The sequence below is a fragment of the Anas platyrhynchos genome, chromosome 9 (genome assembly GCF_047663525.1).
Source record: "Anas platyrhynchos isolate ZD024472 breed Pekin duck chromosome 9, IASCAAS_PekinDuck_T2T, whole genome shotgun sequence".
Classification (NCBI taxonomy): Eukaryota; Metazoa; Chordata; class Aves; order Anseriformes; family Anatidae; genus Anas; species Anas platyrhynchos.
This window is the reverse complement of record NC_092595.1, coordinates 7,584,198-7,597,888: the sequence shown is the minus strand read 5'-3', so window position 1 is coordinate 7,597,888 and position 13,691 is coordinate 7,584,198. Positions and strand designations below refer to the sequence as shown.

Below are 13,691 nucleotides of genomic sequence, written 5' to 3'. Positions count from 1 at the left end.
GATTCTCAGAATGATTCCCAGTTTGACCTGGTAGGACAAACCAAACATACACGGCCAGCCAGGAGCTGTGCAAGAGAATTGCTGGCTGAGTTACCGGCATTAATTTTTATTTATTTATTCATTTTTAACTCTGGACTGTATTAGCCAAAAATGAATAAACCTTGCTATACTCACCTGGGGGGAATTCTAACACCATTGTCTAACTGTACAAGTGTTTTGGCATGTTTAGACGCCTGTAGCTCTTCTTCCCAGGAGTCAGGTTCCTGCTTCCTGTAGGGCGATTTTGCGCTGAGGAGTGCATCACAAGCTATCGTCACCTGGAAGGCAAAGGAAGATCAATCTCAAAACCTAACATGGTTCAGTGACTGGTGAGAACTTGACATCCAGCCTAGTTGCTAACCACATTGAACTGTGTATCAATAAGACTTTTTATATGTTTGGGTACACCAGTATTTTTCTGGATTGCAGTTATTATTTTAGCAGGGGAGTAAGCACAACATATAATACATGAATTTCCCTGGGACAAGCTGGCATCATAAGAAGAGACGGAATACAGCAGGTAAAAGGAAATCCAAGAAACGAAGACAAAACAGATTTTTAAAATGCCTGCCTGTATTAGAGTTGGTTAATACCTTTACGTAAAAAAGAAGCACCATAAGTAAAAAAAAAAAAAAAAAAAAAAAAAAAAAAAGTGAAACTCCATCTTGATAAGAATAAAATTCCTATCACCATTTGCACACACTCACTGACCAGTGCTGGTAACTCTTCTATGTTTGGCAATGAGATTTCATAGTGATCAGGAAATAGAACAAGTTTTGCTTCATCTTCGTATTCAAAGTCATCACCGTTCAGATCACTGTTTGTCTCTAGATCTGCAAAAAAAAAAAAGATGGGCAATGTTAGGAGACTGTTCCGAGATCAAGGTTCCTAAACTGTGACAGTAGTACTATATGAGGCATTGCCTGCCTGGCATCAGCCTAGAAACTTACACTGTCAGTAGTTTCTTCTGGCTAAAAATATTTGTGAAATCCTGATCTAAACTGAAATCTCACCATCTCACCATGTGCTGAGGACCAACATTTCCAAATTAATCTGATCCCCAGTCACAATCACAGTTGATCTGGCCCCTTTCCAAGCAGTCTGCTATTGCAGACACTTCATTCTGGGAGAGAGCTAACAAAATTTTGCTCACTTTGGACAAAATCAGCATGTAATACTGATGTGCATTTCACCTAGAATCTTGAAACATTGTCACAGTAGCTATGCCTAAAGTGCACAGCAGAAACAACACACCTCTGTTTCAGCACCCCATATTTTTGGGATCACAGACCCACCTGAAACACATTGCGGCCATCATTCATCTTCCATCTGTGGCCTTTCCTCCCAGGATGTCCATGGATGGAAGTATTCCCACATCTCATCCCTAGCCTCAGACAGCTAAAAGCAAGTGCAGTTTATTTCTTACTGCAGCATAATAGAGATAACCACCAACCTCACTTAACTCTGGGCTCCTTTCACAGTTTGTACTACAAGCTTGTGTTTTGATGAAGAAGAAAAATCTCAACAGATGCAGTCTGCAACTCTAAGCTCTTCCTTACAAAGCAAAGAAACTGAGCATCTCCATATGGCAACACATCACCAATAAATTTCACGTAATGCCCGTATATGAAACTTGACTGTGGCCAGCATGGCAAAAACAAAAGTGCTGACCACCTCCTAAACACTACGAAGATTTCAACCTGTGCAGGTTCCTCAAAGAATAAAATATGTTGGATGCTGAGGCAGGCTTAAAGGCAGCAAACGCCTCTTCCAGGGCTTGCAGTCACACACACTTCCCTCTACCACCAGAGGGAACCTGAGGACAGCTCACATCAGCCAGTAATGGTTATCTGAAGACATGTGTAAGGTCTGCTGGTATTTCCATTTCTTTATGAGACCAACATTAAAAGCTTGTAGTATTTACAATATGCTATACAGGAACAGCAATGATACGGCTGCCTGGGTTCAGAATTCAGGCACGCTCTTCAGCTCACCTCACCAGCAACTTCTGCTACTGACCTGACCCGCAGCTGAGCTAGGGATCCAGAGACGAAAGACTGAGTATCCTATTAGCAATCAGCTCCTGCCATTTAAGGACATCACATACTTAGGAGCATCAGCCTTTTGCTTGCATCGGGAAGAGAAAAAGTTCCTTTTTACCTTTTTAGGCTTCATACCATGCACATTACTAGAAAAGCAAAACACGATGTCCTGTGAGCATGGCATTCTGAACGTCTGACACAGCAGACGTTGCGCTTCTTATTTTACAGAAGGATACACACAACATCATACCAATTCCAGGGAAAATAAATAAATAAATAAATGATGAAGATTTAACTTGCAACTCCACTTGTAACAGTGACCACATAAAGCTGGTACGCTTCCATTCCACTTACCTACTACTTCTGAAGGATGACAAGGACTGCTAATGATTTTTGGCAATTGTCACTCTGAGGCCAGTTTCTCAGTGTTCATGTCCAGCACATAAGGGTGGAAAGGACTTCCAAGGTCACACACTCAAAGCTCTTGATACAGCAGACAGCCTCATAAACTAATCCCTTATGTTCACTGTCAGGCAGGCCCCTTAATGATGTCAAGTTGAAAATCCCCAAATAACTACTTACGCTTTCAAATCTTGGCTTGTATGCAGAGAGCCACAGCTGCTAAGTATGGTAAGAAGTTCCACCTGTATTATATTTTCTGTGTCTGTGCAAAGGCCAATGTAGCTAAGAAAGCACGAGCTTAGCTATAATAAAAGCAGATGACCAGTACATTGGGAGGCAGTGGAGCCCACGCTAAGTGAGGCTGACCGCATAGCCACTGGGCATCATGCATAGCCTGCAGAACACTTCTAATGTGGATTTTAAAACCAGTGCAGAATTTGACAAAGGAAAAAGAGTAACTGTGGGAAAGGAGTGGGGGAATTCTACTTGCAGATTTGAGCATATTTGACTATAAGATAGTGTAAGAATAAAGGCACTAAGTTGGATAAACTTTCAAGTTCTATGCTTCATACACGGCTGTTTCTTAGGCAAGGATGATCTTCCAAGATACCCTGTGTGTAGAAGAATCTCTGGGCAATAAAAGGTTCACTCCAGTTCTACGGCTGCCACAAGACAACCAAACACTACACTTTCTAAGGAGCTGACAGCTTGGTGGTGAATGTCCACATGACAACATTCCCATTCCAGTAGACGAACAGCTTTACAGAGCCCAGTCAGAGCCCCACTTAAACACTGTGGTCACTAAAGCAGAGTGCCCATAGGTCACAAGTGTTGTGCTGGGAGGCCAGGACAACAGGGAAAGCAAAATAACAGACACGTTAAAACAGAGGCTCGACTGACGTTATTTTGGGCAAGCAGTCAGTAGAGTAAATTTACTCCAGCTCCCAGGCGTCACTTCAGTGACAGTGAGAAATGCATTGCTGCTGGGCTGACTGAAAACAGCAGCTGCAGGTGGAAGACGGGGTACTGTAAGCCAACCCACCCGAGGGGAAGGAGTGGACTTGCCCAGATCAGATTTAGACAAGTTACCAACTGATGGCACTAATAATAGGGGCATAAGGAGATTCCAGGCAGGACCTCTAAACAGGATATCCTGTGCGTATGGATGTGTCTGTGTGTATGAAAGGGAACACAAATGTGAAAATTGAATGAAGATGTTGACTAATGAGACTGCAATTACCTTTGAAAGCCTAGAAAGACAGGAATCTGGGCTTGACCCTGCTCTCACTGAAATTAATCGACAAATTTGTGTCAACTTGGAAAAGGAGGATTAAGTCTTTAAATCAGTAATTTCTTCCTGAAGCCTCTAAATAATAACGAATTGCAGCAGCACTTTGCAAACTACAAGCTATTCAGTTCGTCTTCAGGCACGTCTGAAACACCAACCTCATCAGACAAACTAACTAAAAATGAAGAAACAGAAGAAATATTTTACAGCCATAGCATTCTCCTTTATATGAAAAGGAAAAGCAAAACATTCGACTAGAATCATTCCCATTAGTCACTATATGTAAAAACCACATTCATATTGCTTGCTACATCTCCAAAGCATTAATATCACATTCTTGTTGCAAGATAGAGACCTCGTCCATGGGATTTCTGGTACAGTCATGAGTTAAACAAGCAAAGCTCATCCACCAAAATTAAAATTCTAGACTACTTTGCTAACACCGTTAGCCTTTTTTAAGCTAGCCTAATTTTCCACAGTTCCACCTAAAACAGTAGACTAAGACTTGATTAGTGTAAGGTATTTGCTCACCGTTTTATACTCAAGCAAGAAGGCAACAGGTTTACTCATGGTCTGATCAGTTTCCCTGTTACTGCTCAGAAGATGGTACAATCTTACTGGGCTAAAATTTAAAACTATTGTCAGGACATACTAAAATCTTCCTAAGATACTTTTTTTTTTCCATTCATGAGTTTGTATATAGCTATATGTGTTTACTTACATAAACATAAGCCTCTAGTGGTTAAAGTCCCCTTTAGCAGCTTATAAAACAGAAGCGTCCTTACTGAAAACAGGGTCCTGCTATGGCTGCTATGAGAAATTAGAGAGCTAAGTGGAGCTGTGCTCAAACCCAGCGTGGTCACTTTAACAAATGGTCTTTACACTTGGAAACTCCAGCTTTCAGTACTACCACTGCCATTCATTGGCAGGTGCCAGGCAGGAGAGGTTTACACGTTCTCCCGACTCCCTAAGTGAAAGTTTTCTCTTCCTTTCCAATGCCTTCTCAGAGACCAGCTGCGTGCCATGGATACTCCTTGCCAGTGAGGCTCCTCTCATCAGCAATTACCATCCTCACAGATTGCTGACAGAGCTGTTCATTTGGGTACTTGAAAACTGTTTTAATTGATGGTCTAAGTCAGCCCTGACTTTGCTCAAAACAGAGCTCTCGCAAATTGCTGCACTGGCAGATACTGTTATGGTAACTGATCTAGAAGAGGACAGCTGTCTATGGACAAATTTTATGACAGCCACTCTGGCAGCTCTCTTTAGACGATAGTTTGGTCTCTGGCATAGGCCAACAGACACCCACAAAGAATGCACCACAACAAGGCAGAAATGCAGAGATACCATCCTCAGAGTAGGTATCTAGAAACTAAAAGGTGTAACTGTTTGCGTTTTTGGTTGGTTGGTTTTTGGACAGGGGTTGGCTTGGGGAAGGAGGAGAGAGTGGAAGGTACTGCATGCAGATCTGGTTTCTCTGTTCAAAAACCAAGATGTAATAGAGAACAAAATATAAACTATCACTCCTAATTTTCCACTTGATAACTGTGCCAACATTTTCACTGAACCACCCATGCCACCTCCCAGCCCTACCTTTCTGAAGAGCAGGAGCTAATTTAGGCTTGCTGCACACATGCGGTTACAGCACTTCTTGTCTTTGCATTTTTCAACATCTACTTCTATTGTTTAGTTACTCAGTAACACATTAAAAATCACTTTTAGATTTAACCTACTGCCAAATTTTAAATCAAGCAGCACACTATTTCCTCATTTTTCAGTTCATTTCCAGATCAATTACAATCACATTCATTCTTCATAATTAGAAAATTATTAAGGACTCTGCTGATAACTTTCTCCTGTGAGAACGGAGTCTCCAGTCCCTTCAATACAAGGATCTTCCCTCTCATTCCATTCAGCCTTTTGACCAAGATCTTGCAGGGAAGATCACAGTACATTCTGTTAATCGAACTGCTCCTATGCATGTAGTGTCTGACTCCTCAACTTTTCTGGCAGACCCATAAGTATTATTTCACTTAGGAAAAAAAAATAGTGCTTTTTTTCTTATTATGTTTATATAATTTTCCTGTAATTCTGATCCTTTTTTTTTGTTGTTGTTCCAGATTGACTAATGTGAAAATCAAGCTTAGCAATTATATTTTTCCTGGTCCCATCATGCCATTTTTGTTTCTCTTTTCCTCAAAACTGGTGTCACATTGACCATATCATGGCCAATTTAAGCAGGAGGTCAAAGCATCTTCAAACTTCCTAGCCTGGATAGTATTGCAATAAGAACACTCGTCCATGCACCATGATGTAGACAGTCTGCTTCACGTATCACCCCAAATCCCGACAGCTGGCAGCACCTGAGCTTAAGTTACCACACCCACACTGCCTAGCAATACCTAAACAAGCTGGATTGAAGGCAGTTCACACATTTTTATGCACCACATTGTTATGCTTCCTGACCACAACACAGAACTCTCACAACTTACACCCTCCAGCCTCCACCATAAAAAAAACAAACAAACAAAACAAAACAAACAAAAAAAAATGCACACACAGACAGTTTGCTATGGATCTTTCAATGTTCAAGGGAAGATAAAGCTTCCAGTGGATTGACCCAAGCAGTCCGTTTCTGTTGCATTTGCTGGACAGCAGCAGTGCTAGAAAGTAATCAATGAGCATCCAAAATATGTTTTCCTAATACTAAGGAGATTGAAAAGGGTTTAATATCCTTAATAGACTTACATCAAAGAGGCTTATTAGAAGCAATGCAACAAATGCCAAAACTGGATTGGCTTTGTACACAAAGCTTAATTCTCTGGGCCTTTGGGGAATTACTTAGATACACCTAGAAGCACAGTGATGTTAGAGTTACCACTGAGCATTCTCTATCCTTGCCTCAAAGGAAAAACCCAAAATGGCAGGGTACATACATGTATATATATGGGCTGATTAGAGCCTCTTTGGTACAGACCACTATCACAGGTGTCCTAGGTCACAATAAGAAAGAGAAAACCAAAACATTCTTTTAAAGCAAGAAGACTGGGAGCTCCAAACCAGTGAGGAAAATGATGGTTTAAAAAGAAAAGATGCCAAATTTTGCTAACTATCTCTGCTACTGTCACATGCAAAATGATCAGACTAGCTGACCTCTCTGTGCTTACACTTCCTTTGAGATGAAATGTCCTATGAACAAGGACAGGAATATTTTCTGGATTTTTAAATATGGCAAAAAATAAAAAATAAAATAAAAAACCTGCTAAGCCAAAGAAGTGGATACAAAGCATTTGGATGCATGGAAGTACTATCTCAAGGATCAGAGCAGAGAGCTGATATGACAACTCTTAGGCAGCAGGGGCTACAAAGAGGACTGCAGCAGAACACACAACATGAGATACATTTTCACAACTGCATTAGATTCCAGAAGCACTAGGAAAAAAAAAAAAAAAGTGATAGTTCAGTGGGCTAAATCCCCCCAGTGAACCCACTTTGCCTTCAGAAGTTCACCAGGACTAAGGCAGTTGGAACTGCTGCACCAGATCTATTCAGTGGGAACAAAATGCTCGTGCACATGGATGGAATTTAAGGACTCCTCCAACATGGCACATCATTATGCCATGTACACTGTGTGCCGGCATTCCACAGTGACAGGAGCCTCAAAGAGTTATGCAGTACATCAGCAAGAATAAAGTTAGACCACGTTTTTGCACCTCTTGTTTATGTGTACATTTCTGGTGCTGTACAACCATTGCTGCATTGCAGCCAGCTCTGGTTCTGAACCAATCATTTTATAATCATCCAGTGGTAAGCATTATTTTTGATGTAAAATGACTGTGAATGGCATCTGCAGCCTAACAGTCTCTTCCTACAAAAGAAATTTCATTTGTTTATGACATATTAGACTTTTTTGCTCTCTAAGCCCTCCTTGCAAAACTTAGTCCAGACCTTAACAACAACAATTTAATCGATCATAATCTGCAAAGACCTCTTAGGGACACATTCCACAGATCAAAGCAATTCAAATGGGGAACCATGCTACTGTTTCCACTTAGCCATAAGAGCTAGAAATTATAATGAAAACACTTAACCTCTTCATTACCAGGAGAAAAAAATCACTATTTCCTATTAATACAGAGAGAATAAATAATAGATGAAACAGAAAAGTACCACAAGTAGTGGGAGGAGAGAGAATATAAGCATTGCATCAAATTTCCCTCATCCATATGTATGGAGCCTTCAGGTTTTCTGGGTAATCTGAATCAAAGGATATAAAAGATTACATGTTTCTGTCAAAAGGGGTGTGGTAAGAAAACAGCTTTCCATGAAACAAGGGAATGCAATTGTGGGCACAATGGAATAAGAACTGTTAAAAGACGCTCATGATGTACGTACTGCAGCATTTACTACAGGATTGACCACAACAATCACTTAAAAACATTTACCTTTTCTTTTAAATGTAAACAACCCTTCCCGTGAAAAGTTGTTGAGTAGAAAAATGCCACACTGAAGCCTTGTTGTATCTAAGTATTAAGTATTGATAAACATTTTAAGAAGAGGGCGTTGTGTGTATATCACAAAGAGAGAAAAGGGACAGAATTGGTCAAAATTCCTATCAAAACCTATGCTGTTTGTCAGTAAAGGGGCTACTTTAAATATTTCATTTATGTATACATACACCTATCGCCAAATATGCACCAGAATTGCTAAGCATTACTTTTCTGAACCACCTTTAAAAACTAGAGCCAAAACAGAAAAAGAAAACCCATTAGGAGCCTCAAAACCAGTCACAATGGTGGACAGAACCCAACTACACATGCAGATAGGGTCAGGAAAGGATTGTGCAAAAACAGCTGCTCACAATACCTAAGAATAGCTTAGCATTCCTCCTTTTTGGTAAAGCTCCACCAGATGCCCCCGGTACCTTCTGGAAAGAGAAAGAAACAATTAAAAATGCATCAAGTAATGCGACAGTAAATCAGCAACAACCACATACCATCATAATTTCTGACACGTGTGTATTTGTTCACAGTCCTTCTATCAAACCATAGCCCTTGTTCAGCAAGAATGCAATTTTTTTTTCATTCACTTATGATAATGGGCCAGCTCAGCACTGCTTACCACCCTTACGGAGTGGGAAAGCACCATCTGAATCCTTCCTTTGCTCTGTTAGCAATTAAGCAGAGCGTGTCTCACCATCCTCATGGGTGACTGCTGTCCTATCGACAAGACAGGGACATCTAGCATCACCCAGACCTCTCAACGCTAGATTCCCTCTAGTATTTCTCAGTGACTAAAGCTGAATTAGCGTGAAAAAGAAAAGGTATTATCTGCATAGAAGACTCAGTCTTTCATAACTAATTCCAGTATGACCACTTCGATTTGAATTATTAGCTCAGCTAATTTTCTTCTATTAAAAAAAAAAAAATGTCCTTTCCATCAGGAACTAAGACTGCTTACAGCTAAGTCAATCCAAGTCACCACCATGTTTTCTTAGTATTAGATAGCATGGAGGAAGTCTGACAATGCTCAAGCAATTATTTAGAAGGGATTTTTATTTTTATTTTATTTTTTTAATTAAACTCCACAGCAAAGAATAGTAATTTCCTCATGACATCCACGTTCAAGCACTACTTTCCCAGTTCAAAAGTCTTCAGACTACTGGGGAAAATGCTAGTGGCTAAGGAAACAAATTAATGCATGCGCTTCTTAAGCCGTTTTTTAGCAGGCACCATTAAATGAAATCAAATGAAATCAAATAAGCCTCCGCAACTATAATGCCAACATGCTGTATTATGTAGTGTATGACATTAGTGTAATTGGTGAGGTTGTTAGGTTACTTTTTTGTTTATTTATTTATTTTAAATAATACTGGGATGCAACAGGTGGACAAAAAGCAGCCAAGAACCTGTCAGCCTAGGGAAAGCTCATGTTTGCCTCCCATGCCTTGGTAGGTGAAAGGGTCGCATATTTTGGGTGGTTCCCTTCACCATGTAAATAAAGCGTTGACCAAAGCAAAGGCTTGAGTCATCAGCTCAATCCTGTACATCATAGATAATTTTTCCATTCTTACTACCAACTAACAGTCATTGGCTGCACTTCAGAACAAAACGTATTATTCATATACACAAACCTTAGGGAAAGGGAGTCAGCGATGCAACTCCAGCATTCAAAAAAAAAAACAAAAACCAAAAAAGATAATTTAAAAAAAAAGAAAATCCTCAATGAAGTAAAACAACAAGCAGAGCAGTTTTTTTCTTCATACGACTGGCATTTAACAAGTAGAAAGGAAGTAGCCAAGAATCTATTTTACAAAAGCAGCAGCGAGATGCAGAGTAACTTGACTATAAATATATTAAGAATCTATTACACGTATTCCCAGGATCACAGCTTCAGAACTAAAAAATGATTCCAATAGTGGAAAGCTCCATTTGAATTCAGATGCCTCCAAGTGGGACGTTGTGAAAATCATTAAGACTAGAGATTTCAAAGAGGAAGAATTCACATGCAGCATTTCTATTACTGCCAGTCTAACATTTAGCGCTTCTGCTTGATTTTCCCAAGCTGTTGATTACATCTGAACTAGAACTGCAGATGCTCAATACTGCAAAACTCAGAAGCTGGCAGTATTTGACTTCACTTCTCCACCTGTTAGAAACTACTGAAAAAGTTCCCCGTTCACAAAACAACTTTGTCTTCTAACAGATGTGATCCCAGCAAATGGGAGCCGAGGCAATGCACCAGCAGTGGCATTAAATTCCATTTGCAGTGTTTCTCATACCAGGCATCAACTGGCCTATTCCACATTTCCTTTGACTGCACCACTGCTATATTTTTATTATATTTTTTATTTTATTTTATAACAGGACTGTCCCTGAATAATATCCAGGAACCCATCACTGTAAGAAATTTCATGCTTCTCTGCCCAGTGTTTTCAGCAGGGCTGAGGTATTGCTGAAGCACCAAGCTAAAGCTCTGCCCTGTGCTGAATATTACCCAGGCAGACCGGTGCAACAGTTACACGCTACAGAAGAGCAGCTAGTTTCACAATTCTGAACAGTTGAATTCCGGAGAAAATAAAGAAAAGGAAATAAAAAAAAGAAATCAATTTTGGTGTTTTAATCAAAATTTTTCTGATGATTCATCAGATGCCTCTGTTGCTGCTCTGCCACTGGCAGATATTCGACCTCTGCTTAAGCCAATAGACTAAAGATCTGGCCCTTGTCCTCTAACTGAATTATGAGGAGATACATGACTGATACTTATTCCAAACACTTTTGGAAGCAAACAAGGATTGCTGCAGCAATGCAGTACATTCTGCAAGGACAATGCCAAGGGAACCACAGGCAAGAATAGCAATCTCCCTAAAAGAACCTTAAGATAGTATAACCAGTGTCTTTGGCTTTACTGTATCACACGCTATCAAAAGCTTGGCTTAAAAACCAAAACCACAACAGAGCATGTGCCAGACACTTCATAAAACTGTTCCGGTGAAGGCCTAATGTTTCACATTGCTCAAAGGAAAACGTGCATAGCACATAAGAATCAAACAGCCGTGGTAAACAAAATACACAGCTGATGTAGGAGGAATCCTATTTATGAGCCTTGTGTTAGGCTACAAAGTCTTCACCTGTATGGTATGGTCAAACACTGTTTCTTACCACATGATCCAGAGTGTCACCACCTTCAAACACAGATGCCAGGCCCCTCTGCTACTCCATCAGTCACAAGGAGAAAAACAGGAACCTCTGAACTACTGAAGGTGTATGCAACACCGAATAACAGTCAGGCTAGCTATTTCTTCAAGTTCTTCAGCCAAATCCTTATCCAAGGAAGGAATCTGAGGCCTCATTTTAACCCTAGCGTACCTTAATATTGAAAATTCCCAGATCAAGTGCTGGAAAAAAGTTACATACAAGCAATGCTGATAGATCTTCTGCTCACTTTTCTCTAGTCATAGACAGCATGTTTCAAGAGCACAAAATTCACCCAGAACTGTTGCTAAAACTAGACTAGGTGGTCCATAAATTCACAGTTAACGGTATGAGGAGAAAATGTAGTGATCAGCCTCACAAGGGAGAACAGTTCTGAAATACAGCAAACATCATTAACAATCTCCGCATGGGAGACATGCAATCCGCCTCTATAATTCTGATAAAACATGAACAGTTTTCTACAGGAAATAAAATAAGCAGTCAGAGCATTTTACGTAACTCGGGGCCTTCATCACCCAGGGGAAACATTACTGTAGAATGAGAAAACTGAAATATTCTGTCCCACTCAAAGCAGCTATTTTAGGCCCTCTCACTGGCCGGAAGAGACAAGAAGCTATAAGCAAAGCCAGTGCCTTCCATATAGCTCATGTCAGAAGTCATCAATGGCCCTTCAAAGACAAACCACACAAAACCAGATGTTATAGAACAGTGGTTATAAATTACTGTTGATACACAGCGATATGGAAGAAGAGCAAACAGGAAGTTTGTAAGTGCACATCCATATGTGTGTGGGTGTAGGACTGAACAGCGTACAAGAGCTAGGAACCAGCATTAATTTAAGCTAAGCTTTAGATCACAGGCCAGCTCAGGATTAAGGCTCATGATTTAACTGTACAGAGATCTTTGGATGAAAAGACGTTGTGTCACCCTAAGCTAAAAACTTTATAAAAAAAAAAAAACAACTCGAAAGCTTCCAGACAAATCTGAGCTTAAACTGGCCATTTGACATTTCAAATGCACGTTTCTAAAATGCATTTAGTTACCCACAATATGTATGTAATACCCACACAATACATATGCAATATGTAGAAGCGTGTAGTGAAAGATCAGCAAAAGCCAGGCAACCTAATGCATCTCTGGGCAACAAGCTGCCTTTAAGATCTGACCCTCTGGGGCTCGTCATTCACCTTAGAATGGAAACAGTAGGATAGTTTGGGATCCAAGCACCTGAATTTGATATTGAACCCCAAATATGAACAGCTTTACTTCTGTCATTCAAGGTTTGGCCTATGCCTAAAATGTATTACCTAAACAAGCAAGAGACCCAAGGACTGCCAGGCTAGTTAGTTGGGAAGCACAAGTCTCACCTCTCTCACATGTCGCTTCAGGTGCAAATATACACACTGTCCTGTTTTCCGGTAATGCCTTTCAATGTGTTCCCTTCCAAATCCCAGAAACGTGTTCATGCACACATAGAGACCTCCTTCTGAATCCTAAAAGGAATGACACAAACAGTTACAGCACAGAAGGAACTGAACAGGACAGCAAGGACTCAGCAAGCAGAAAAAGCAGAGAATTGCAAACCCTTCCTGTTATCAGGCAAGCACTGAAAATGTGGCTTTCATACCACGTAATAGCATTTACATTTCCAGCCCTCTAAGAACCTTCCACACCATATCACACACAGAAACCCACTGAAACAGTTTACATTACAATTACTGATTGGTGAGTGTCCAAATTGGAGGCCTACAAGTCTGTCCAAAAAAAAAAAATCCACTTGATTGTCCAATCCACAGGGATTTGTAGGCATAGAAATTAGTAAAACATAGAAATAATGACACATTTTTGGTTTTGTTTTTTGGTGGTGTGGGGGCATTTGATTGCAAGAACATTCTGAACCAGAAGTGGGGCAGAGCTGGTAGCGCAGGGATTCAGACACAACTTCTGCTGTTGATCACAATCTTGTCTGAGGGAAACATCTCAAGTGAATTTATAGCTCTTAGAAAGGGCCAACAAGAAAGTCGGCAAGTGTTTTGTGAACACTGGTCAACATCTGTAAGGGATTCTCTATAGCCATGCAATTAGAATGCTTGGAGATGAAAGCACTACAAAGGAAACGTAAGGACATGTAAGGTGGTGCTTACAAACACCAGCACTTCAGTTACAGAGCCTGGCAGGAGTCCCAACACCTTTGGCTCTCCCAAA

General features: G+C 40.4%; 1 protein-coding gene across 2 annotated transcripts in view; it reads right to left on the bottom strand.

Annotated features, from left to right (window-relative positions):
• Nucleotides 1-13,691, bottom strand: part of USP13 (ubiquitin specific peptidase 13) — a 47,426-nt gene that overhangs the window by 25,664 nt on the left and 8,071 nt on the right. The window contains exons 2-5 of one of the 2 annotated variants that reach the window (XM_027464511.3): nucleotides 12,854-12,979; nucleotides 8,638-8,698; nucleotides 751-872; nucleotides 175-317 (exon numbers count right to left, since the gene is read on the bottom strand). In XM_027464511.3, the coding sequence (XP_027320312.1) occupies nucleotides 175-317; nucleotides 751-872; nucleotides 8,638-8,698; nucleotides 12,854-12,979 (452 nt within the window). The remainder of the gene's footprint in view (nucleotides 1-174; nucleotides 318-750; nucleotides 873-8,637; nucleotides 8,699-12,853; nucleotides 12,980-13,691) is intronic. The other variant, XM_027464512.3, reaches the window with a different exon arrangement.